This window comes from Hippocampus guttulatus, chromosome 4 (assembly GCF_054856545.1).
Source record: "Hippocampus guttulatus isolate MCC_2025c chromosome 4, RoL_Hgut_1.0, whole genome shotgun sequence".
In the NCBI taxonomy this organism is placed as follows: domain Eukaryota; kingdom Metazoa; phylum Chordata; class Actinopteri; order Syngnathiformes; family Syngnathidae; genus Hippocampus; species Hippocampus guttulatus.
The window spans coordinates 13247452-13272911 of NC_141264.1; the positions used below are offsets into that span (position 1 = coordinate 13247452).

The following is a 25460-nucleotide window of genomic DNA, read 5'->3' on the forward strand; positions in this document are numbered from 1 at the left end:
GAGAAGAAAGAAAGAAAGCAAAGCGAGAGCCATGCGCGTGCTGCTCGGAGCTAATGAAGTGAATTGCGTCAGTTGCGCACGCCTGCGGCGCAGCCTTGAAATGCGCCTGATGCAAGTAGAGGCGCACTGAGGGGACACACAGGAAAAGTTCTCCACAACGAGAGGCAGGACGACGCTGACGGAGCCCCTGCAAGTCTCGCCTCTTTTTTTTTATGCCTCCTTTGTACACTTTCCCTTCCACCGCGGTGTGTTTTTTTTGCTCTCCGTCACACTTCCCAGTCGGTGATCCTGCTTCTTTTTGTTTTGTTTTTGTTGTTGTGACTTAAGCCAAACGCTATGGAGCTGCTCTGCCTCGAAATGGACACGAATATACGGGCTCGTCCCGATCCGAACCTCCTTTGTGATGACCGAGTCCTCCAGAGCTTGTTGACCATAGAGGAGAGGTTTCTACCTCAATATTCGTATTTTAAAGGGGTGCAGAGAGACATTAAGCCCATTATGAGGAGGATGGTCGCCACTTGGATGTTGGAGGTAGAAACGCCACACAAAGCTCGTTGTGTGCTTTTAAACTACTCCCCACGCGTTCGGTACTGCTTTTACATGCAACATTGACGGACTTGACTAATCATTTGTGGCTACATTTGTTGATTTATGGGCATTTTTAGGCAAATGTGGGCTTTTCAGCCTTTTCGACTCGGCTAGCGTCTCTCGTCTTTGCGCCGCTTTCAGCGTCCATACGTAACGATTGTCAATGTTTGCTGCTCGTGTCTCTGGTGCTGTCTGTTGCGGTTGGTTTGAATATTTTTAATGATTTTATAAAAGATAGACCGACTATTTCCATGCACACGTATGCACTCGCCGAGCACCGCGCTAGTCCATTCGCCATGTTGTTTTTTTTTTTACAGGAGCGCTCGTGCTTTTTAAGAGGACTTTACAATGTCATAAACGCAATAACAACACTTAAAATCCATCGGCTATAGCACAGGACGTACTTATCTGTCCCCCGACTGAAGAAATTGTGTGTTTAATCGTTGCAAACTTTTGCGGTATCTGTTTGAAAGGAGGAAGGGCGAGGGCCTTATTTGCGCCTTTGCTATTCCCCCTTCGCAATGCCTCACACAGGAATTATGTTCAAAAGTCGACAATAATTCATGTATTTCTCACTAACAACCAACTACATACATTGCCGGGGCTCTCAGCTTTATTTTCATGTCAATATTATCAGGTTCCGATTTGCTGGATATTTTTAATTAATTTTTGAAGTGAATATCGACTCGCTGGTGACGCACGCAACCCCAGCGTCTTGCGACTTGACTTTTATTTTGACATTTTATTCGCATTAATACTCGAACAATTTGGATAGGAACGGTCGGGTATGATGTGTAAGGCGTTGAAGCTTATTATGGTGAAAAAGAAACTCATCCGGGCAATTTATTTCTATTTTTAAATATTTTTTGAAAAACATGACGAATGAAGAAAAAGTGTTTCCGCGTGCTGCGCTACGAGCTGGGTGTTTTCTGGCTCGGCTCGATTGTGACTTGAATTCATTTTCTTAGTGAATGAACTGCTGGAATGTGACTGTATTGACATGTTTCACACTTAATTCATACTTGGTTGTGATCATCACGTCGATTAAATGTGATGTCGCAATCGATCAGAACCGAGCGCAAATTCTTGGCTGGTCCCCAACTTTCGAGTGTCATCGCATTTGTATGTGGCTTTAGATGACATTTAAAGCGTATTTATTCTTTTCAAGTGTTGGGTAATCAAATTTGACGTCACCGAACATTGCTGCATTGTATTGTATTGTATTGTATTTATTGTAGTGCCCCCCTCCCCCAACCTCTCTCTCTCTCTCTCTGTTTAGGTTTGTGAGGAGCAGAAGTGCGAGGAAGAAGTTTTTCCCCTGGCCATGAACTACTTAGACAGATTTCTAGCAGTTGTCCCTACCAAAAAGTCTAACCTGCAGCTGCTGGGAGCAGTTTGCATGTTTCTTGCATCCAAATTGAAAGAGACTCGTCCATTAACTGCAGAGAAGCTTTGCATCTACACAGATAACTCCATCAGACCACAAGAGCTGCTGGTAAGATACATTCAAGTCACCAGTTGCTCAACACCAATGCTTTAATCTACTTTTTTCCCCCCTAGCTTCATCGTGTTTTGAACTATAACCCCCCGCACCCCCAAAAAATGTAATCCAGGGTACACTTTCAGTCTGTGTTTTAATGAAACGCAAAATCCACACACAAGTGAATTGCTCCACAGGGGCTCCTTACTGTACAGACCCCTCTGGCTGGGCTTTAAAGTTTGTCTAGTGGTCTCCATTGCCATCTAGCGGCAAATATTTGCACACGCAGAGCAACGAGGTCATCTTGAATGGCGGCCAAACTTCTGACTCTGTTCCTGTCAGAGTGGGAGAGAGGCACAGAGAAATCCAAGTTTGCCTTTTACAGTTCAGCCTCCATCCCAAAATAACCACCGATGCACAAGCATATGATGCCATGTTATGTCACGCTGGTTCTACTTTACATGATTACCGTGCTCGTCGGAGGCGATAAAACAATTATTCGTTTGCGAAGGCCTGCGATATCCGCAGCTGCCGTCACCTGCGCAAAGCAATTACTTAGGCCTCACATCAGATAACGAAGCTCTGCAGTGCTACATAAACATTCCCCGGTAAACAACCGTCAATTCCATCCGTGTTATGAAAGAGGCCTGATTTCATCATTCAGACGCTGCTGATGGTCCTGAAGCAGCCAGCGGCTCGACGACGGAGCGCTCTCATTTCCATTCTCGTACCTATATGGTCAGCATTTGAAAGAGGTGCACTCCATCAAACAGCATGTCTAACTTTTAACTTTTGAGGCCCTCTGCTGTTTGTTTCCTGATGCTTCCTCTCACTGTTTCTGTATAAGGCAGTATTTTGGCTGTCATGCAGATACAGGAAACAGAGATCAGCTGCTCAGTGCATGTGATTGCTTCTTCTTTTTTTTTTTTTGTGGTCCTCATCTTTGGTAAGAGTTTCTTGTAAATTGAACCACAATGTTAGAGAGAAGGTGTGACCATAGGAAGGCAGTAGCAGAAGGAAGTGGGGGCCAACCTGCCACTCAGCATTCAGCTCTGCTATGTTGCAAGGTTTTTTTTTGGTCACAAATTCTGTAGTGCAGCTGCACTTGTGGAAGAGGCACTTAAATGCATTAAAAAATCTTGTTGCTCACATGATGGTCCCATCATATCATTCGTGGCTGCAGTCACAAGGCAGTAGTCCGGAGCCAAACCACTAAATGTTTTCCTAAATTAGTCACTAACTCTTCAATTAATCACCTCCTGCTCTCGGAAGTGAAAGTAACAATACACCCTAAGACGGGAGAACACCACACCTAGTGTCACGTCCCATCACATGGACAGCAGCATGTGTTCCCCCGACTCAAAATACTGCTACAGCAATGTCTTGTGTCGGTACAAGGCATTTCTACATATGAATTGTAGGTCTGTTTGGCACTTGACAATGGTGGGTTTACGGAGATTTTCCAAATTACTTTTAATGGTTTATGTGGGAGGAAATCCGGTTAAGAGTATTTTTACATTTCTTTCAGCGTTTGAATGCAGATTAAATGCTGATTCTTCCCAATGCGCAGTCTTCCTTCCCTTCCACTCACACACAGCGGAACCTCTACTGGGCCTCTTTAGGAAAGTCCCAGATGCCAGACAGACAAGCAGGGAGGGAGCACACAGTCGCGAGGTCACCTGAGCTGGTGACATTGCTTGTGTTTCTTTGTGTCGGGCTGGAAAACACACACACACATACACACACACACACACACACACACACATAATTGTCATCTGCACCAGATCAAGTTTTTTGATGAAAACAATTGGCTAAATACTGTGAAAACTGAAGTTATCTCTTTCACTGTTTGTGTCCTTTGAAGACAGTCTTACGATAAATCGTATGGGCAACACAACCAGTTAGTCATTTATATTTGATAAAACCTTTTAAAATTTGGAATGTCTTGGAAACACAGCAATGTGGAACGAGAGAATTGCTCAGATCTTTGGTCGTTAGACACGCCACATGTTTACACGGCCACTTGTTGCTAGGCAGAATTCATAAGGCAAGGTTGTTTGAATGGCAACTGAGGGTTGATTCGACAGAAAAAGGAAGTCAGATCAGATTACATAAAGGAAATTTAAATGCTACAAAGAAGTTTTTGCAATTGAATCGCTACGTTGTATGAAAGAGAAAATACATAATGCAAAAACCAAAATTGGGTTTGCTGGAGAAACATAACTTACGCGAACAATGGCAAAATGTGTAAATGTCTCCTCTCCCTTAATTTTTGTGTCCTCATCGTCTGTTTCCACAATCCGCTGTTGTCTCCTTTTTTCAGGAATGGGAACTGGTGGTGTTGGGGAAGTTGAAGTGGAACCTGGCAGCAGTGACGCCAAATGACTTTATCGAGCACATAGTGAGGAGGCTGCCGCTGCCTGAGGATAAACTGACTCTTATACGCAAACATGTCCAGACGTTCATCGCCTTGTGTGCCACAGGTACGTTACAATCAAGCAACAGATGCTTGCTCATGGATAGCCTCATGAATATATTGCAATGCTCCTGTGGGAAAACAGATGCATACTATCAGAAGTAGGCAATTTCTAAAATGTTGCCGGTGCATCATCCGTCAGCGGCTTGGGCACCCGTCCGTCATAGTCATTGATGAAAAAAAAAATGCTTCACTTTTACTGTCCCATGTAAATCCCCTTCAATTCCAAGCGCTGATTCTCAAGTCCAAATACGCATCCGCACGACACGGCGACACTCAAGTCAAGTCAAGTCAAGTCAACAGTATTTATAGAGCACTTTCAAACAGCCATCGCTGCATACAAAGTGCTGTACATGGAGCAATTTAACATGCACAATAAACAGTAAGACAAATCGGTAATAAAGGCGGTAGAAAGCACCAAACAGTAAAACCAAGAACAAATCTAAGTCATGCTGAGTCGAATGCCAAAGAATACAAGTGAGTTTTGAGGAGGGTTTTGAAGATGGGCAGCGAGGAGGCTTGCCGAATGTTTAGTGGGAGGTCATTCCAGAGAGAGGGACCAGCAACAGAAAAGGCTCGATCCCCTCTGAGCCTCAGTTTAGTTCTTGGTACTTCTAATAAAGTCTGGTCCACAGACCTGAGGCGCCGGGCAGGTGTGTAGGGGCGGATGAGCTCAGAGAGGTAAGGTGGCACTCCTCTCGCCTGATCCTCAGCTCCAGCAGCCATCCATCCAGTGAAAAATACGTTTAAAAAAAAAAACACAAGCGCCCCGGGACTGTCAAGGCGCAGTGGTCAACTAGCGCCAACATTCCTCCCAATCAAAATCAGTACTGGTACGCACGTGCTGCCGAGAAGGCGCAACCATCAAGCCTAGATTCTTCTCCTTAGACGAATATCGTGGCCAAAAAGCTGAAAACAGTCCACAGTGGGTTGAAGAGAAGGACAACAAACACCATATGACAAAACAAAATACATAAACAAAAAAACAGAGCTCTTGAAGAGCCTTCGCTGACGGCTGCCAACTACGGCGCCATCTTGATCTTTTATAGCAAATAAATACACAGACATAAAGTATTAGACTCAAACAAAGACTGTTGCTGTGTTGTCACAGCAAAGTGAAGTGACGTCACCTGGTTGTACCTCCTTAACCAATCACCCACCGCTGGCCATCACAGTCCCGCCTGAGATCCTATTGAAAACGAGCTCTCACTCTCACACACATATAGTCCTTTATTATTTATTTTTTTATAAAAAAAAACCTGCGAACAAACTGTAGTTTTAGTTAGTTTCGTAAGCTTAAAATGTAGATTCGGTTAGTTTTCATTTTTTCAAAAGCATTTTTGTTGACATTTTATTTATTAACGAAAATGTTCTTTCAATATTAGTTTTAGTGTTAGAGTTGGTGTACTGTAACAACTTTGGTTTACAATTAGTAGTGCGCTTTAATAATTTCAGTGTGTTTTAAGAATTTGAATCAATCAATCAATCAAACTTTATTTATATGTCACTTTACACATAAAAAAACAACTCAAAGTGCTGTACAGTTAAAATGTGGTCCAAAAATGCAGTAGTGGTAAAACTATATATTAAAAAAAAAGTTTAGCTGCGTTTCTGCCAGACATAGTGTTTTTTTTACATTTTATTGTTTTTCTTATTTGTATTTTTTTTTTTAGTTGGTATTTTTGTTGGAACTATTCACTGTAATGGTAATTTTACTACTGCGTCGTGTAGGTTAGTGATGGACTACAGCCTGTTGCAACTTACGAACATGTCCGTGCCACTGTAGGAACGGGGACGGTTTAAAAGTGAATCCCCCCACTGCACCCCCTCCCTGCATATACTGTACTTTTAAGTGTGACACAAGGGTAACGTGAACTACTCTCAAGCAGGTTAGTCAAACTACTTCGCAGGATACGTGGCGAGAAGTGAGGAAAACAATCCTTATTATGTTCCATTGTTGCACGCCATAGTCTCCCAATATGCTGTTGAATTGAAGTGCTCCTAAATAAAATGTGTCTCCTTTCCGTGACCACAAAGTAAATACATGAGACTCATCTCCCTTCATTGGTGGTCTTTTCTGGCATGTCCGATGAGTTCGATGCAAGTTGGTTTCTGCAGCTTTACACGATATTGTTTGAAGTGGAGGAAGCAGCCGCCCCAACGTGAGGCATCAAGAGCTGAGCCGAAAAAAGGCAAAGTGGCCTTGGCAATGCGCAACTGCATACAGTTCCCATGTTGTAAACGCGTTTCTGCGTATTCTTCTCTGCGCTCCATATCAAAGTACAGCTCAGCTCATTGGTCTGATGTCATGTAAGTGAGCTGCATTAACTTTAAGATGAAAGTATTCCAAATTCAACTTATGTCATTGAAGATGTTACACAGTTTAGACTCCCTTCATCTTCTGCCATGTCACAGTCTGGTATGTGGCAGTGTTTTGGAGGCTCACCGGTAGCCTCCAGTAACACTTCAAAGCAAATTCGGCCGGTTGAGGAGCATTCCCATGTGGCACGAGGTTGGGAGAAGTGATGGACAGGCGTGGAGGCTTGGCAAGCTATTGTGAGGTGGAGTGTTCCCACAAGATCAAACATCAAGTGAGGCCTGGGAGGGGCACGCGGCCTTTAACCTGATCTGTAGATGGCGGTGAAGAAGATGCAGGAGCTTTGCACGTTATCATATCGCCTTCCTTCTTCACTTCCCATGCCTCACGTGGCCCACAGCTGGAGGACATGAGCGCTTTCCCTTGTGGGGAGGTATGCGCCTCCTTTTTGCAGCACCTCAAAACTGAGAAGCTTCCAACAGGGCAGGAGGAATGATGTATTATTATTCATGATCACTCTTCCTTAATGCCACCAATAGCGCCATTTTGGGCAGGCCTCAGACAGGAATGCATCTCCCGCACCCCTTGAGAATTTGTCCCTTTTCCTGACATCGTTCTAAGCAAGGCAGAGTTGCGTAGCCGTAAAATAGAAGATTTTTTTAAAAAAATGTAAAGCCACCATGAAAAAAAGGCGAGGGTGAATGTGAACGATGGGCTGAATCAAAAAGAAAAACGAGCCGACTCCCTCTGTGTCGTGTAGATTCTTGTGTAATGACAACATGTCAGCGATCGTACCTATTCTCAAAGTAGCATTGTGAAAGACTCAGCATGCACTTTGTCCGTAATGGCTTCATCGAGGGAGTGGAAGTGAGTTTACGAGCAGAGTCCTCCTGACATTGCGTCTTCGGAGAGAGCCTTTCCGCAGATAGTGCTGGATTAGCAACAGACCATTTATTTATGTATGCACTCGGCAAACAGAGAGTAGTAAGGGCCGGACGCAGAAAGACAAGAGTGCGAGTGAGTCAACAATTCGATGCACTGAAGATATCTGGGAATTCGAAACCCTTTTTTGCTCAGTGTTCCCAGACGTAAATCTTGCGTTATCTTGGTGTAGAATCTTCCCGAAAGGCTTCCTCCGAGCCCATCTGAAGAGCTGAAGACGCGACACAAGGAGGGGAGCTCTCAAGAGGATTTACATTTGCAAGACAGTCGACAACAGGTCACCTGTGGCCTTCCCGTTTCATTCAGCCCACCAGCCGCCACAAATCCCACCGCCGCTGCCTGTCTGGGGGGGGGGGGGGGCATACATAAAACCGTAGCGCTATGTCTTCAAGGGAACAAGGAGAAAGGAGAAGTGGAGACGAAGGCTTTTCCTTCCTAATAGCTCCTCGCTTTTGATGAAACAGTTCCGTTCAGGCCACTCGGCGGGTTTTTGTCAGGTGGCGTAGGCAGGCTCTGTATTAATTAATAACACTGGCTGGTCCATTCAGGGCGATGCAAATGGCTTGCTCAAGACTGCGAGAGGCGGGACAAAAGACTCGGCCCTTGCATTTCATATGCAGAGCCATGTGAGGGTCAGCGCCGCGGGGCCACTTGATAGGAAACACCGGCCTTTCCCTCAGGCAGCCCGCCGGATAATAGCCCAGAAACAAGCTCATTAAGGGAGATTATGAACCTCCATTCCTACACACGCACACCAAGCACTCCCAGCTTCCTCGGCTATTCTTATTCAATTGGGCTAAAGTGGGAGAATAGACGGGGTGCGCGGGGCAGACAGATGCACCCCAAACTGTCCGCTGTGGTTATTGAGCTTCGTCTTCTGGCCATATTGGTAGGGATTATGCTGCCTTTTTTTAAATTGTGCACTCCAATAGCCTTTATTGTAATGGTATGCACGTTTTGGATCCTCATGCATGTGGATCAAATGCAACACCTGGAGATTGGCCGTGAAAGAAAGTCTATTGTCCTGCATGTTGGGATGTAGATCACGAGTGGTTCAAGTGGCAGAGGACAAGCTCTTCAAGTTAGAAATGGTATTTGATGATTTTTTTTTCCTCCAATGGAAGGAAGGGCTCGGAAGTGGCTTTGAACTGTCAAGTAACTTGATCATTAACTTGTTGGTTTGACAGAGGAAAACTAATGATTCACTAGATCAAAGACACCCTTTTCCTTTTCCCTTCTTGTTTAAAGTCCATTTCACTGGCAGGACATACACATTTGGCATTGGGTTTCGCTCGTTTTGACAGCAAGAGTGCAAGAAATACGAACATTATATTGAAATAGAATACATTCTTAAACGTACACAGTATGATCACACAGCTGGTCAAATTCACACCAAAGCGCTGTCTGTATCAGAACGTAAATTAAGTAACGTGTTTTTTGTTTCGTTTTCATTTTAATACCATTTTTTTAAATTGAAATTGGTCTTCCATGGAAAGTCGCTGATGGTGTAGTGCAGGGGTGCCCATTACGTCGATCACGATCGACCGGTAGATCGCGAGGGTTGCAGAGGAGAAAAAAAACAAAACCAGTTGTGTGTCTTTGTGCATGTCAGTAATATTTTTTTTGTGGTAATGTACCCTGCACTCTAATTATCCTATCAGTCTCATCTTCACAAAAAGTATTTAAAAAATAAAACAGGTAAATCTTTAACCCACGGAGGCGCGTGACCTGCGTCACCGGACGTTGTGAGCGCTCAGCAGTCTGCAATTGCAGCATGTACAATTCACAGAGGGCACGGGCAAAGAATGGGAATCTTGAGGGCCGAGAGAAGCATTGTAAAACGGTACATGCGCGCTACGATAGTTAACAGGCTGCAAAAGTGTGCCGCATTCCTCCGTGTCAGGCTGTCGCTCATCGTGGCGCGCGTGTGTATATCGCGGGAGGTTGGTTGATCAAAAAGTCTATCTTTAGTCCAAAAAGTTTGGGCACCCCTGGTGTAGTGGTACAGTCGGCTAACTTGTGTGCAATCCGTTGCCACTCAGTGACGGTGTGGATGTGGGTGTGAATGGTTATTTGTCTTTATATGCGGCTCGCGACTGATTGGCGACCAGTTCAGAGCATAGCCTGATTTCCGCCCGAAGTCAGCTGGGATAGGCTCCAGCAACTCCCTGCAACCTTGTTCAGGATAAGTGGTGTTGAAAATGGACGGATAGATGTTCATCCATGGATATCCTTTAGCTCCACAAGATGGCGAAACTGTGGGCAAATATTTTCCCATGCAATTTCTACGCAACAGTGCAAATATTTTTCAGTGAATCATGTGTCTTTTGATGCCAATCTCACTGGACCAGAATGCCGTCGGCATGGAGACACTCATCAAATTGGTCACGAAATGAATGATTCATCTCAGATGTGGTCAATGAAACGATCTTTACTGCTGTTTGTTATCGTAAAAAAAAACTCCTTCACACTGGATGCGTCAGAGCCTGAACAAATTAGCCACCACCTCCGACAAATTATCCTCACATCCTTGATATGTGGGATCATGTCCGGTGCCGCCGCATTGGCAACAGATGAAGCAGGAAGAGGCCTGCGCCCAAACGTGTGACACAGTAAATGAATCACACGGCCGCATGTCCTGCGTTCCCTCCGTCAGCAACCCACTTGAAACCATGTGGCCATCTGACTCACACCAGAAACGCAAAGGGAATTTATTTCTGGATGCTGCTACATTCACTACCGTGCTTCAAAAGCCAACATCCTCATTGGAAGTATTCGTGTTTGACCTTGGTGAGAGTCATGATGAATTTACTCACACTTTACAAAGTGTGAAATTTGTGCCTGTTTAGTCGAACGCAAAGCTATTATGCTGTTGCGTACGCTGAAAGGGAGCGTTGGAGTTAGTTAATACTAGAGCTGTCATACGACTAAAATATTTAATCTAATTAAAAATGCAACTGTCATAATTAACTCAAATGAACTAAAAAATTAATCGTGATCACTCACGCATTTTTTATCGTTTCTGAATTTCCTTTTATATTTTTTTGCCCTATTTTTCCCCATTTTAATGCTCTCATCAACATGGAATCATGAATCAGTTTTCTGTGTGCAAAATGCAAATATTTACTGAAATAACAATTTTGATTTTCAATTTTACATGAACATTTTTCACTTGGAGCAGTTATTCACACATAATCTCTCACACAATATTACTGTCCATCAACAACAGTGAAAAAAATATTTTGTCACACAACAGCTGCTTTAACAGCTCTTTTTATGGACTCAAAACAGAGCAATATAACATTATAAAGTGCACATCTAAGGTAAACTAGTACTCAGCCTATAGTGGATTTAAGCCATGGTTGCATACTTCGTTTTTCTCAAGTTTGCTTTGAACACAGCAGTCAGGCTATGTTGATTCTCTTGGTCCTTCTTGCGCGCAAGTCTCTCTACGGTTTTGTGTCGACATAATTTTTCGGGTGACTACACTTGGTTCGATGACAACACTGAAGACGTTTTATTTTCAGTGTGGTCGCTACCACTACACCGCTGAACTTCACCGTCACTGTCAGACCAACACAGTGAAGCTCCACCCGCTCTATTTATATGGACACGGAACACTGTAACCTTCCACACAAAACAGTTCCAAACAAGTAACAATCGCGTCAGTGGCATACATCATATACCTGTATGATACAGGTAACTTTTGGTCTTGTGGAACAATCTGGCAACTTTCTAAAAGTAAACTTTCCAATCATAAACTCTATAAGTATCAGTTTTCGGTGTCTCGCGCTGCCGTGGCTGGCAAAACAAACGTGCGTGGACCTATGCAACGCGCTTGTTGTTTTGTTTCTGGTTTATTTATAGAGCAACGTAACATCCGCTGTGACGTGTGCCGCGTTAATCTCGCGAGAAAAATTTTAATCCCGTTAAAATTCATTTAAATTAATGCCAATAAAAACGCGCGAAACTGACAGCTCTAGTTAATACACAAAGAGGAGACTGAGAGGAGCTTGGTACAACACTTGGCACCGGGCGGGTGAGTGGCTGTCTGTCAAGCCAGAGGTTGTGTGTTTGACATCCTGCACCCATGTCAAATGTCCCAATGCTGTGTCATTAGTGTGCGAGCGACCAAACCTTTGCTTTTCTATCGTGGTGGTATCTTGTGCTAATCATAAAGAGACCTGATGAAATGTTCATGAGGATAACCGTTCATCTGCAGCAAGTTTGTTGGTGTTAATCGGTATGTAGTTGATTTACCTTGGAGCTTTGCCGTGAGCTGCCCCGGCTTACACAGGCTTGACAACATTCTGCTCTGTATGTGAAACTTTTCAAAAACCAAGGGGCGTTTTGAATGACGGTGCATTGGTGGTAATGGTGATTTAGCAATCCTAAAATAATGTTTAATTTTCACCTTTCCTAAACATGGTCCGCAGGTACGACATCTATACGCTACAGGACCTTGATTTATTGCGGTGGAAAAAGAGGGGGAGTTGGAGAAGAGAGTTGGGGATTTTCTGCCAGTTTTTATGGCTGGTGTTCAGCTCTCCAGTGTACATTGATTTACAAGCTGAATGTGCATACATTGCAGCCACCCACAAGGAGTGTGCCATGTAGGGCAGCAGACTTGATGTGACCAGAGGCCAGAGAGGATGGAGTTGCAGACAGGAAGAGAAAGGGCCATTGAAGGCACTGAGAGGCGTGCTGGCCAAACGAGGCAGCCACCGCCACTTACACAGAGCTTTCCATCGGAGGCGTGCGTCCCCACTCGGCTACGTACACTGTTTATCCTCGACAAGAATATCAATGAGCGGCCCCTAAAATACGAGCATTCTTCGTCGATCCGCATCGGCTGCACTCGCGCGGCCTTGTTCGCTGTTGTCTTGTCAGGAGTTCGGAAAACCAGCTTACGGCGCACCGCCAGCCACTCTGCTCAGCCACAAAACGACACTACATCTACGCCGCCTGTCTGCGTTCTGTATGTGCACGCACGCCGTACAGTATATTATTCTTTGCCTGTCAGTCTGCTCTCACATCACATGGAGTGTAAATCCATGTACGTCTTTCTCCCTTTACCCCCCTGGAGAAAGTTGTACTCTTACAGCAGTGATGTAATGCCGAAGGTCTTTGTTGTGCTCTTTCCTCTTGGCTCGAGATAGCCTTTAATAAATCGGCCCCTTTGGCAGCCGCCCAGCCACCATCACAGGGGTGTATAATAAGTTCATTTATTTGTCAACACTGAGCCCACACGATGAGAAAGCGCCTGGCTGTGCATGTTAAAAAGGCAGTGAGGGCCTGCCTTTGCGCCTATCAAAGGGCCCACCTCTTTGATTCCAGCTGGAGGAAAAACGAAGGAAGAAAAATCTCCTTCAGAGCCATGGCATGCCGTTTGCTTTGCAATTGAATATGGCAATATGTTAATTCACAGGCTGCCTCTGCGCCCCTCCCGCTGCCCACTGGCCCAACCCAAAGGTGGCCCAGGAACAGAGGCATGCTTGTGGGGGAAGGAGAGGAGGTGAGGGTCACTGGAGGGCAGCTCTTTTCTTCCTGGAAAACCTCACAAGGGTCTGGACACAGACTTGAGAGTGATGTGCAGCAGAGATGTCAACCCCCCCGATGCGCTCCCACCACGCCCACCACCTTCCAGTCTTTTTTCCTCGTGGCCTTGTCGCCACTCTGTCCATCCCTCCTTCTTCATCTTCCTCTTGCTGTTGACCCCCCGCGCCTCCGCTGTCCAGCCACGCTCTTTGTCCGGCCTGTCTTGCTGAATTGCCATCGGCACACAGGGGATGGATGCTGTGTCTCTCAATTGGGTGAAATGAGGTGATGACTCCGGACAATGGAGTCACACTCTTCTGCCTTCCATCTTGCTGGCCCGCCACTCCATTAATATGCTAAAAGATAGGAGGGCCGCCAATGCAAACCACCGCCTGTTGCCGCGACAAAGCCGGGGGGAGCATGTGTGTCATTCAGTTGAACACCCCCCCCCCACACCCCCCAGTGGGCTGTGTGCTTTCCAAAAAGAAAGGTAGAAGTTGAGCAAGACGTACAGAGAGAATAGCGGCGTGAGAGATTATGATTCTCTCTCTCTCTGTCATGCCCCCCTCCCTCACGCCTGTATGCCAGTTGCCTTGCCTTTTCGGGCTTCTGGCCCGTTCACAAGCTGTCTCATTTGCATTATGAATGACAGTGAGGGGAGCTAACAAGGTTATTGGTCTTTGAGACGCACGCCTGTGACCACACGTGGAAAAAGGACCTACAGCAGTGAGCATTGGCAGAGGCACTGAGCCTCTTTATTCCTCCCTTTCCAAGCGCTATGGGGCTTTTTCAGCAAGCACACGATTTACTCAGGAGATGGAAGGAAAGGGGCCGGCCTGGGGGAAAGGGAGTGGGGGTTTGGAGGGGAGGTGAGGGAGGGCGGCTGCTTTTCAGCTCCTTTACAAGCCAAGTGAACCCTCATTATCCAGGCTGCTGGTCATTAGCGAGCACTGCATTCAGACTGTGCGCAATAGAAGGATTATTTATCAACTGACTGCTAGATTACCAAATCATACGGCATTGTCCCACCCTGCACTTTTTGTTGTGCATCATATTCATTCAAACCTAAAAATAATGAAACAACACCATCGGAATACATAATCCTCTGTTCAATAGAGTTGTTTAACTCCTGGTTTAAGGTAACGATGCACGCTTCTTTTTGTACAACTTGTTGAACTAGAAATGCTCGGCCCGAGAAATGCAACTCACCGGGAATCCTCAAATCGCTCATGATATTCTCTGTGCACTAAAAGATAAACCAGTCTGTTTTAAATGTCCTTTGAAGGGGTGGGGTGGGGGGATGGGGGGGGGGGGGGGTAAGGGTGACAAAAAAAACCCAGATTTTTTTTTTCCACGTAAATCTTTATTCTGCACAGAAAAACAAGAGCAGCATCACTCCCACCTTTACTCAATTCGCTTTTTTCCTCTTCAACAGACTTCAGATTCGCCATGTACCCTCCATCCATGATTGCCACAGGAAGTGTGGGGGCAGCAATCTGCGGCTTACAGCTGGACTCAGTGAACCAATCCCAGTGGGGCGACAGTCTGACAGACCTTCTGGCCAAAATCACAAATACAGAAGTGGTGAGTTTATATCAACAAAACTCATTTTAGTCCCATGTTGTCGTTGCCCGTGTTTACCGGTGGTTAGGAAAAGATGCATCTGCCGAGATCTGACCAGCGAATGCTATTAGAGCACGCTTACGTACTACAGTATGATTCATTACAGTATGATGATTTTGGATTGGATGTAGTTTCATAGCCTTAGCAACTGACTACGTCGTGTCTTTTTTACTCATGCCACGAGATCTAATCAAACTAAGAGAACGTTTGTTTCCTGTACATTTGTCAGAAACCTGACTAGTAAGTAAGTGGCAGGTTTTCGTCTGAGTAGGGCCTCCTCATATAAACAATCCTGGGAATGTTGCTGTGGTGGGTTAGACGAGTCCAAACAGCAGCAGGACCTTTAGCGATACCTGGCATTCATCAGGCGGCTGGAAGTCTCAAGTCTCAACGTGCTTTATCTCTTTTGCACTGAACAAAACGGAGCATTGGAAGTCCAAATTAATTTTATTTGGACTTTCGAAATCGACACGTCCACCCTGTATTGGTAAGATCAAGGTCACAGAGACGTGCGGAAAACCCAAATCAAGAATGACGTTTGGTTTGCACTAGTTGACTCTGTTGGAACAAGAATTTGTGTGTGTCCACTACACGGGGGCAGATAGCTGTCGCCCCGACCGGAGTTTGTTAAATCCTGGCCCAAAAGGCTTCTGAGGAGAAGAAGGGGGGCTGGGGGGTGGACCATCAGGCCTGCATGATGACAATCAAGCCTCTCCCACCTCTTCCTTTTGCTGCGCAAAGCATCCCGGCTGGAAAGCGTGGCTCCCTCTGGTGTGTTCTGTGTGAAGTCCCACTCACCAGCTGAGGAAAAACAAATAGTTAGCACCGAACAGCACAGGACCTCAGTGTGTTTAGACTGCACGGTTCAGGACTTGTGGGAATTAAGTTGCTCTATGGCTCTATGATCAACTCCCCACATTCCTGGGTCCAGACAAGCCGTGCTTTGCAGCGCAGGCTGGAGGCAAAGCAGAGGGCACCTTTCCTAACTCAACATATATGAGGGACTTAAGTATAAACTGCTTAGGAGCCAGCCAAAAGTAAACATATTGGGTATGTTTTGGTTTGTAAAATTACTCAAGAAATTGCATCAGACCACACAGCTGAAAAAAAAACGTGAACGTACACTCATTTGTTGAGTATTTGTTTTGACAACATTCCAATGTAGTCATTGAGACGGTCAGAGAGATCGTTGGCAAAAGCAGATCTATGGCATTGTCCTATGCCACACCTATGGGTTACCTCAATGACAATTTTGACTGCAGTCACCAGGGCGGTGGTTCAAAACAAACTCCAAACGTACGCATAACTTTCTGTATTTGTATTTGGCCAGCAAGCGGGTATGGCTAAAGCTAGCTCAAGAGGCCAAGTGTGAGGGGAAAGTTTTGCCAACGCTGCCGCTGTTGCCAATGGCATCATGGTTGAGGCCGCTGCCTCCTGGCACCCTGCTGGCATCTGCGGTATCCACAAGTTGCGGTTTTCCAATGGAAATGTGACAAGGCCCAGTCACCACCTTGGGCTGCTGGAAAAATGTGTGTCAAGTCATGCACACACACACACACACACACACCTGCTGTGCTAGGTGGGAATCGGGGACAGCAAAAGCCACCGCAGTGATGCTTTCATGTTCATTCATTAGCCGCCTCTCGCTGCTTGGTGCAGTTTGCTACTCCCAGGTGCCGAATCTCCTCCTTGTCTCTCCCCTGAGATTGACTACCATTTTTAAAGTAACATTGCTTTTGAAATGTCATCTGAGAAGAATGTTGAGCATAGAGTTTTGTGTTTGTGAAAATAGTATTTTTGCCTGACGGTTTATTCTTGAACTCATATGGACTTGGAACTTTGTGAGTCGGACTTGATTTGGACTTGACAAAGGTGGACTTGAATACAGCCGTGCCCTGACGAGAACGCAATGTTCATTTCCCAAACCCTCAGTGACATGTGGCTTTGTTAGTGATGTATCAAGAAAGATGTCATCAGAAAAAAATTCAGTTACTGCACAACAAAGGTGGTCTATCTTGGAGACGCAGATTTCAGTCACTCGTTGAAAAGTATTTCCCTTTTTCCTCCTGTTTTAATGACTTTTTTGGACTGGGTAGCCAAGCGCTGTCGTTTGCGACAAAGCGAAACGTGTTTATTTTGGAAGATCAATGCTTCGCAAAGTGAGCTGTTTGAGGCCACATAAAAACGAATGATGGCATTTTCTATACTTAGGATTTCCACTGTCAGCCTCTTTCTGGAAGATTCTTGAGATAAGTGTGTCGTGTGTTGTGTATGTTCGCTCCAGCTCTGACCATCCAGCCTTGTGTGGTATATTCGGCTTGAAACGCATTCCATGGCTTCACACATTTCTTCCTTTTGGTTTTGTCTGTCTGCATGACTTCCCCCTGCTGCTCGTGTCACAAAGGCAGCCCAGGAATAATGTGCTTGCCTTGTCACACAGACAGATTGTTGCAATATGATGAATGCTTGAGGACTGTAACAACATGGCGGGAATATGAGACCATCATGTGCTGTCCAGGTTGAGGCAGCGCCACACGATGCTTCCCTAGTGCGCTCTCTCTTCAGAAGTCTTGGTCACTGTTGGTCGTCTCTATGAAAGCACTCCGGCCTTCCCTGAAAACTCTACCAATGTTTCCAGTAGTCACACGCTGAAGTCATTAGACTTTCTCAAATAAAACCTATAAGGCTTGGCAAGTCGTTGGACTTGCCGCTCGAGATTGCTGCGGAGACTGTGAGAGTGTCTTATTAGAATGAAGGCGTGCATTCTTGCGGTAAAACACAGGCAGTTGCTTTACATGTTTGGAGCTTTGCTTAATATTCTCACAGGAATTGAGATTTTATTACCATTGAGGCATGTTGATTGGTGCATCGGGTATGTTTGTGCAGACGGCTATGTTAGTGGTCCCCTCAGAGGATGGACGCTCGTCGGTTTATCTTCATATCTGACTGAGTCCAAATCAAATCCATATTCCTGGATTTTAACCACAAGTGTTGACGAAATAAGATTCAGTGGTGGCAATTAAGTCAAGCTGCTCCTAAATCTACCAAAAAAAAAACCCCCAAAACCTCAATAGGCATAAATAAGTACGACTATAATTCATCAACGCGTCTCATGCATGTTTTAGCCTGTAATCTATTGTGCTGTTTGACTTTTGACATCATGACCTTTTGTCAGTGAGCCATGTGCAGCTCCCGAAGAGCAACTCTGTTCTGAGTTATGTGTTGGTTCTTCCTGCCCTGGCGGGCTCTGAAGCTATAACACTGGCTTTTCAGGTTTAAATTAGCTGCAGCCTTCTAAAAAAAAAAAGAAGAAAAGAAAAAAGTGGTGCACTCCATTTTAGGTACAATGAACACAAGGAACTTTTTTTTGTTTGTTGACACAGCTAGAAGGTAGTGTTCGCCATGAGCGCACTCAATTGTGAACAAATGCTTCTGCAGCAATGTCAATACAACATCTGTGGGATTCTTCTGCTAACAATCAATTCAACAGTCAGCACTAGCACCCCGTCTTGAGAGTTAGGCATCCCTCCCCCTCCCGTCCGTCCCCACTGTGGACCAGCCATCACAGACGGATATGAGGGCTCAGGACTGTTGAAAAGGCTCCTCTCCCAGGTGGATTCTCACATTGCCCGAGCGCCTTTGATGGTGAAAGGCGAACCGAACGGGTCTCCCATGGATCCCCCGCAGGCAGGCAGGCAGGCACAAGGACTGGCTCTCGTTAAAAAGGCACCACCTTTGTGCTCCCACAGGAGGTGGATGTGATTAACATAGCTTTGGTACTACCTGTGTTTTCAGACGTCCTTGTCAAGGCTACCTCTGTTTTCTCAACGCTTGGGAATGGCTGAGGAACTGGCGAATAGTTGGGTGTATGGTTGGGGAAGAAGGCAGGCACAGGTCGTGTACGTGTGCGGCACTGTAAGGTCGGAGTTCGGTGCGCAACCCCGGTGGGCTGACGTAATGCTTGCATCTGCATCGTGTCTGCCCCTCAGCCCCACTGCTTGTGGGAGTTGCTGGGAAGTCTGTGATCATTTATAATGTCTGGCATACAGACCCCCTGGCCCCCAAATTCTTGTCATTCACAAAGATAGTTGTGGAGGCCAATTTTTTCCCTGGGCAACACTGGCACACTAGCTGGAAGAGAGAGCCAAGTGGTACGGTTTGGAAAGCTAAATCTTTGGTTTTCAGTCAACTTGGTGGAGCATGGATCTCTTCCACTAGTTTTACTATTCAGAGATGAAAGTCCTCCGGAATTCCGGGTTTTTTCAATTTTTATGAAAATCTCTCCAGAGAATTGAGGAAAATTTGCCTAAAATTAATCTGGATATGAGTTGACAACATTGAACGAAGACGCGTTTGAGTTAGTTGTTTTGCTTTCACGAGCGTAGCCATGTTGAGACACTAACACTAGTAACAGTGAAGAGATTTTTGTCTCTTTATAAACACACTTGCTGAACCCCAATGGAACGAATAAAAGACACCGTGGACAAGACAGTTGTCGTAAAAAATATATTTGGACAAAAAGGGAAGCACACAGATTGGCAGAAAAACGTGTCCGTCCGACTTCGAGTGTCGTCTCGGCTAGTTTAGCTTAGCTGTTGTCGTGTGTGTCGTCGTTGCGTCGGCGCTGATTGGTTGAAATCAACAGACGCGCTTGCGTACATGTTCGCGCTGAAGCACGCACAGCAGGGAGCAGCGACTACGACTATCTACTGCTGAGGCTCGCTGAGCTTGAGTGGCGTTGCCACAACAGTAATACCCTCGCCTCGCATTCTCATGGCCTCCCCATTTCTCTGAGATTTCGAAATTTCGTCGAGAACGGAAGCCACAAAGGGTGCACGTGTGCACACAAAAGGAAGATTAGTCATTGAATGTCGGGTATTTGAATAGCGTTTTGTGTAAACTGATTCATGCGTGATCGGCCAAGTGTGTGTCCGCGCGCACGTGTGTGTGTGTGTGTGTTTGTTTTTTTGTTTATTTATCCGGGATTTTCAGAAAAGTCAACTTTCATCTCTGACTATTGAGCATTTTTGACCCTTTAAAGCAGGAATGGGCAAATTAAACGATGGAAGGGGCCACCATTTTTTGGATAGGACCATGCACTTCCTCACCAGAAGTGTGACAAAAATGCCATTTTAAATATCGAGCAAGATTGTGCATGTCTGTTGTTGTTGTTTTTTCAAGCAATGTACAGAATAATAGTATTTTAATATCTATTCGTACTCAAATGCATACAAAGATCCACTCCTCAACGATGAATGCTTTGAAGCAAAGATGCATATATAACCACATACTGTGATATTTCTTCCCTGAGCAAAGGGCTCATTTGCATCAAAATTCCCATTGAAAGGTGGCACATACCAACATGAAGTACAAGACCTTAATTTGTGCACGGTTTCACAAAAATAAACGGACTTAATATTATACTACCATATGTTCGTCCTGCATGTCATGCAAAATCTCCAAATTAAGTGGCTGGCTCACTCACCTGTGCAACAGTGCAGTTTTTGGGCAGTAAAGTTTATATCCATCGGGTCTCCTCTGCATCACCGGTGATAATTACAACAGCCGCTTATCCACTTTAGCCACCATGCGCGTTGGTAGCACTATTGAGTATTGATCATGCCATGTTTTGGTAGCTGTTCATACACTTTAAACGAACTGTCAACGGTTCTTGTGGGGTGATTGGGGATTGCCGTGTGTGTGCTTTAGTCTTTGGTGTTGTAGTAGTAGTAGTAGTAGTAGTAGATTTTATTTATAAGCGCCTTTCAAGACACCCAAGGACACTTTACAATAACAAAAAACACAAAACAATACGGGTTGAGCAGTTGTAATGGCAACTTAGGTTGAAATCTTTGATGGCTGATAGCATCTGCAAGCAAACTAGGCAGAAATTCAGTGACAATATAATTTTCTTATTTCACACAATTTTCTTGACCTAATTTTGACAGGACCTGCTCCTCTCTTTGAAGACCAAGTACTGTCTTGAGCGATGTCTGCCATCTATTGGTGGACACTGTTGTGACAAATTAAAGCTGATCAGCGGTCTTGTAAGAGAAAAAGAAATCCTTAATTATTCGAGGGCCACTTTGAGTCCTCATGCGGCTTCTGGGTTGCCAGTTCAGTTGCGAATTTTTTTTTCTGGGCAGGGTTGGGGGGGACAACTCTACTTTTGCTCATGTTCAGCCATTTGGACATAAGATGAATACATTCTAGTCAGATGTTTCAGATAGATATAGTGATATGAATGCGATTGATCTGAAAACAAATTAGATTGCAGCTTTTGGGACAGAATTTTTAAAACAGAATGTGGTTCCAGATTCTAAAAACTTATGATAGACATGATTCATTCTTTGCTTTGTCAACTGAATTCTAAATGTGCGTGTCTCTCTTGTGACGTTACAGGATGTCCTCAAAGAGTGCCAGGAGCAGATCGAGCGTGTGTTAGAGAGCAGCCTGCGCGAGGGCCGGAAGCAGCAGCAACAGCAGCAGCAGAGTCAGAGAGGCACGAGCAGTAAAGGCCTGGAAGAGCTGGATCAGTCCTCCACCCCGACAGACGTCCGTGACATCAACTTGTGAACCAGAAGAGGGCCTCATTGTGCAGGATTTACAACAACAGCAACAAAAAAAAATATGAATCATGAAGAAAAAAAAACTTTCCTAAAAGCAGAAAAAAAGAACAAAAAACAAAATGCTAAAAACACAAGCCCTTTAAAAGAAAAAGAACAATGCTTGCTAGTTTTTTGTAGATTTTTCTGTTCAAGATAAAAAAAAAAACACCTGCCCACGAAATCTACTTTTTTTTTTTTTTTTTTTTTAAATCTAAAAGCAACAGATTTGGGGCACGATACTGCTCCGTGGTGCCTTGGATATACAGAAGGGAAACCAATCATATTTGCTTTCTGCCTTTGATTGTATAGAATGATCATTAAGTTATATTGTAACCATAGCTGGTTGGCAGAAAGTTGCATTCGTGGGAGCAAAGTATGGGCCTAGGTTTTTTTTTTTTGTTTTGTTTATTTTTCCTCACTCTCTATTGTGATATATATTCATGTTATCTTCTGACCATCAGTGAGATGTAGAGAGGAAGCCTCGACAACAGTATGCGTTACATTGGTGGGTCCCAAATCCAGGGGTGCGACAGGATAATTTGAATCATCATTAGTAGTTGTAGTAATTATTATTAGCCGTAATATTATTGGACATATTTTGAGTAGTCAAGATCAATAAGCTCCTTTGTCAGGCTGCTTGTATGTGTGGGTCAGCTAGTGGGTTCGGCGTGCCTCAGCATGTGCGTGTGTATATGTGTGCGCAGTCTGAATGGGATCCTGTATCGAAAATTAGCAGTAAACATTCTAGGGCGCGAGGCACTTACAATGTTAGAAGACGATGGATCAGGCCGAGGTTACATACATACTTTGTCTATCAGTATAACCGGGCATCTATGCTATGTCACTGCCTTCATTCATTGGCAGTGTATCGAGGTCTGTTGTTGGCCAGCAATAAACTGCTGCACGGGCTATGAATGAGACGGAGTTCATTTGAGTGAAGGGACCTTCACTTCACTCGGAGCCCTTCTTCGAGCATGTTTCAAAAGTCTTGAATGACCTCAGCCTCACAGGTCACGTGAGACGTTTTGTTGTATTACTGCCATTCTGTTCATGATATATGACCACATATTGTCACGTGGTATTACTGTTTCCTTTAGTCAATGGAGGATTTGGAAGTGCAGAACTCTCCAGCACGAAGCGTTTCGGAGCACATTTGAACAGCGAAGAGGACAATGCCTCAAAAGACAGGAGGATGGGGGTTGGGGGGCGGGGACTCCTGTGCTCATTAGAAGGGAGGCCACAGGGTGTGGAAAGAATGAGAAAAGATAGTTTGGATGGATGATTGAAATCGAATGGCGAAGGGTGTCGCGACGCGGGAGCCTGCTGCTGATGTATACAGCCAGTGGCTGAATGACGAATAAAGCGCCCGATTGAGGTTTGAGAGCAGGATAATAAGGTGGAATTCAAATTCTCTTTATGGAGGTGTACTATAACACAGGTAATTGAGTTGAATTTAGAAAAAAAATAATGTACTGGTTTCCATTTACATGGATGCTAAATGAGGAACTAAGGCTACCAGATCATATGAGGATGAGTTTCCTTTTTGTTCCTTGGAGGAGTACAAGATATTGTCAATGCATCTGGAGTCCCGCATAGGGCCGTGTTCAGCTCCCTATCCGATTTCAATGGCAAAGCACTTTGAGAACATGCTCCCCAGGAGATACGTCAAAATGAATTGGTGGTGATTTGGAGGTGGGTGGGTGTTTCATTTTACTTGTTATTTGTATCCTTTCCTTTGGTTTACTTTGTAGGGCTGGTTTCCCAATCACCCCCTCATGTCAAAAACATAAAACGGGACATTCCAATCAAAACCAACATTCCGATTCAAACAAAGACCAACTTGACCCAAGGAGCCTGTCCATGTCCAAGGATTGGAACAAAAACAAAGGCCAAGACACACAGTTGCCTCATCTGTGGCTTTCCTTTACACTGTCATGATTTATTTTTTTTTTGTACTTGAATATTTCTTTCTATTTATCTGCATCACAGCCACAGTCGTGTCACACAGGGCGGCGCTCGGGTGCTCGGGTGGTCGTAACATCCAATATTTGCACATGTTCTACAGAGGCCAATGATTTTATTTTTTAAGTTTCCAAACCACCGCAAGTGATGTGTGTATTAGTGGCTGTTCACTTTCTATGGTGCTGGCTTGAAATTGCAGAAATGTTCGACAACATTGTGTGAGGCTATGCGACGTGTCATTCAGTCCTCTTTGAGCTTTGCTGCTTCGAATAATCGACGAGGGGGTTCATCAGGCAGAGAGACACGACTGTGTTTTTCGTTTTTTGGGACTTTCACGTGTGCTTGAGTTTTTGTTCGTTTCCCTGAGCGACATTGCTTGTTGTCAGACTGAAGAAAATGTGGGGATGTTTTTGTGTTGATTTTGATTTTGGCAACTTGATTTGCCAAAACATCCCGTTTGGAGAAAATTGCCCTCCTTCATTTTGCCTCTGCCGGATGTAAGCTCTCACCCAAACCTAATGTCTTTCCTGCAATGTCTTGTTGCGTGTGTTATATATTGAGACCACACTTTCAATTTGTGTTTGATATATTTTATGGGGTGACCAGACCCACAAAAGGGTTTTTGTTTTCTTTCTAAGATTTAGAGATACTGTATTCCAAAGTGAAGAGAGGACAGAGGAGGTGTGAAGACATCAAGAAAAAAAAAATGTCAATATTTTTATTGAGTTATTGTTGTCTTTTTGCGCTGCTAAAAGCTATGAATTTGTTTCATTTATACAAAATAACATTACAGAGTTGTGATGTGTCACTTGAGTGTGCTGCTATTTTATAAACATTTGTATTATAATATAATTATTTTACTGCTTAAGAGATAAATTCAGAAAAACGAAGTAGAAGGTGATAGAAGAACATGAAATGAGTATTCGACTGGAAATGTTCTTTGTACAGTTTGATGTTTTGCTTAGATAGCATGTCTCCTTTACCCCCTTTTTGAATCTATTTTGCTCTTTTTCTTCAGTCACATTCTGCATCGGTGGTATATGTCCTGTACCTCAGGATGACTGGCTTCATACAAAATAATCATACAAACCAACCAATCCATCATCGATACCTCTGCAGTTAGGGAGCCTGGACTAGAATAGAAAAACAACAAATTTGCATTTTGTGGATGTGCCGCTGTTTGCCTTCCACTTGGACGTACTGGAGGGGAGGGGGGTCCTCAACATTTCTGGGGGTGTTCTAGCATCATTTGCTCTTGTTGGTGCTACATCTGACATGTTGTGGGTGACAGAGGTTACAACAGCGTTGCTATGATGGCCAAAGTACACTTGTTGCTTTATTCACTCACAATCACCCTGAACGTCCGCCAATATGGATTCCCAATGCGGGAATGACATATTTTGGGTTGAAATCGGAGATTATGTGTGTGTGTGTGTGCGTGTGTGTGCGTGCGTGTGTGTATTACACTTGTCATTTCGACCCATAAATATTGTGATATCTGGAAGTTTGAGTGGAGCACATTTCCCTTTGACTCGTCCCCCTCCCCACGAGATCCCATATCATGTACCTCAACTGTCTGTTGCACAACCTCTGTTCAATAAACTTCTGCTTTAAAGGGTGTGACACCACATCAGTTCACTGCTCTTTTCCTTGCCTCGCTTCCTTTTTACAAACATGTTTCCTGAGTTGTGTGTATGTGTGTGTGTGTGCAATAGAGAGCATACAGCACTGCAAAGTAAGTACAGCGGTCACGGAACACACACAGACAAAACAACAACCATTCACACTCACACCTAGGGACAATTTAGACAGTGTTCCAATAACCTGCCGTGCATGTTTTGGGAAGGAGGGAGGAAGCTGGAGTACCCGGAGAAAACCCACGCAGGCACAGGGAAAACATGTAAACGCCACACAGGAAGGCCGGGG

At 44.7% G+C, this 25460-nt stretch overlaps 1 protein-coding gene across 1 annotated transcript; it reads left to right on the top strand.

The window, feature by feature from the left end:
- Nucleotides 1-25162, top strand: ccnd2a (cyclin D2, a). The gene is made up of 5 exons (XM_086109081.1): nucleotides 1-531; nucleotides 1868-2083; nucleotides 4392-4551; nucleotides 14777-14925; nucleotides 21367-25162. The coding sequence occupies exons 1-5, from the start codon at nucleotides 337-339 to the stop codon at nucleotides 21538-21540; spliced, it is 894 nt and encodes a 297-aa protein (XP_085965207.1). The 5' UTR covers nucleotides 1-336; the 3' UTR covers nucleotides 21541-25162.
- Nucleotides 25163-25460: the final 298 nt, after the last annotated feature.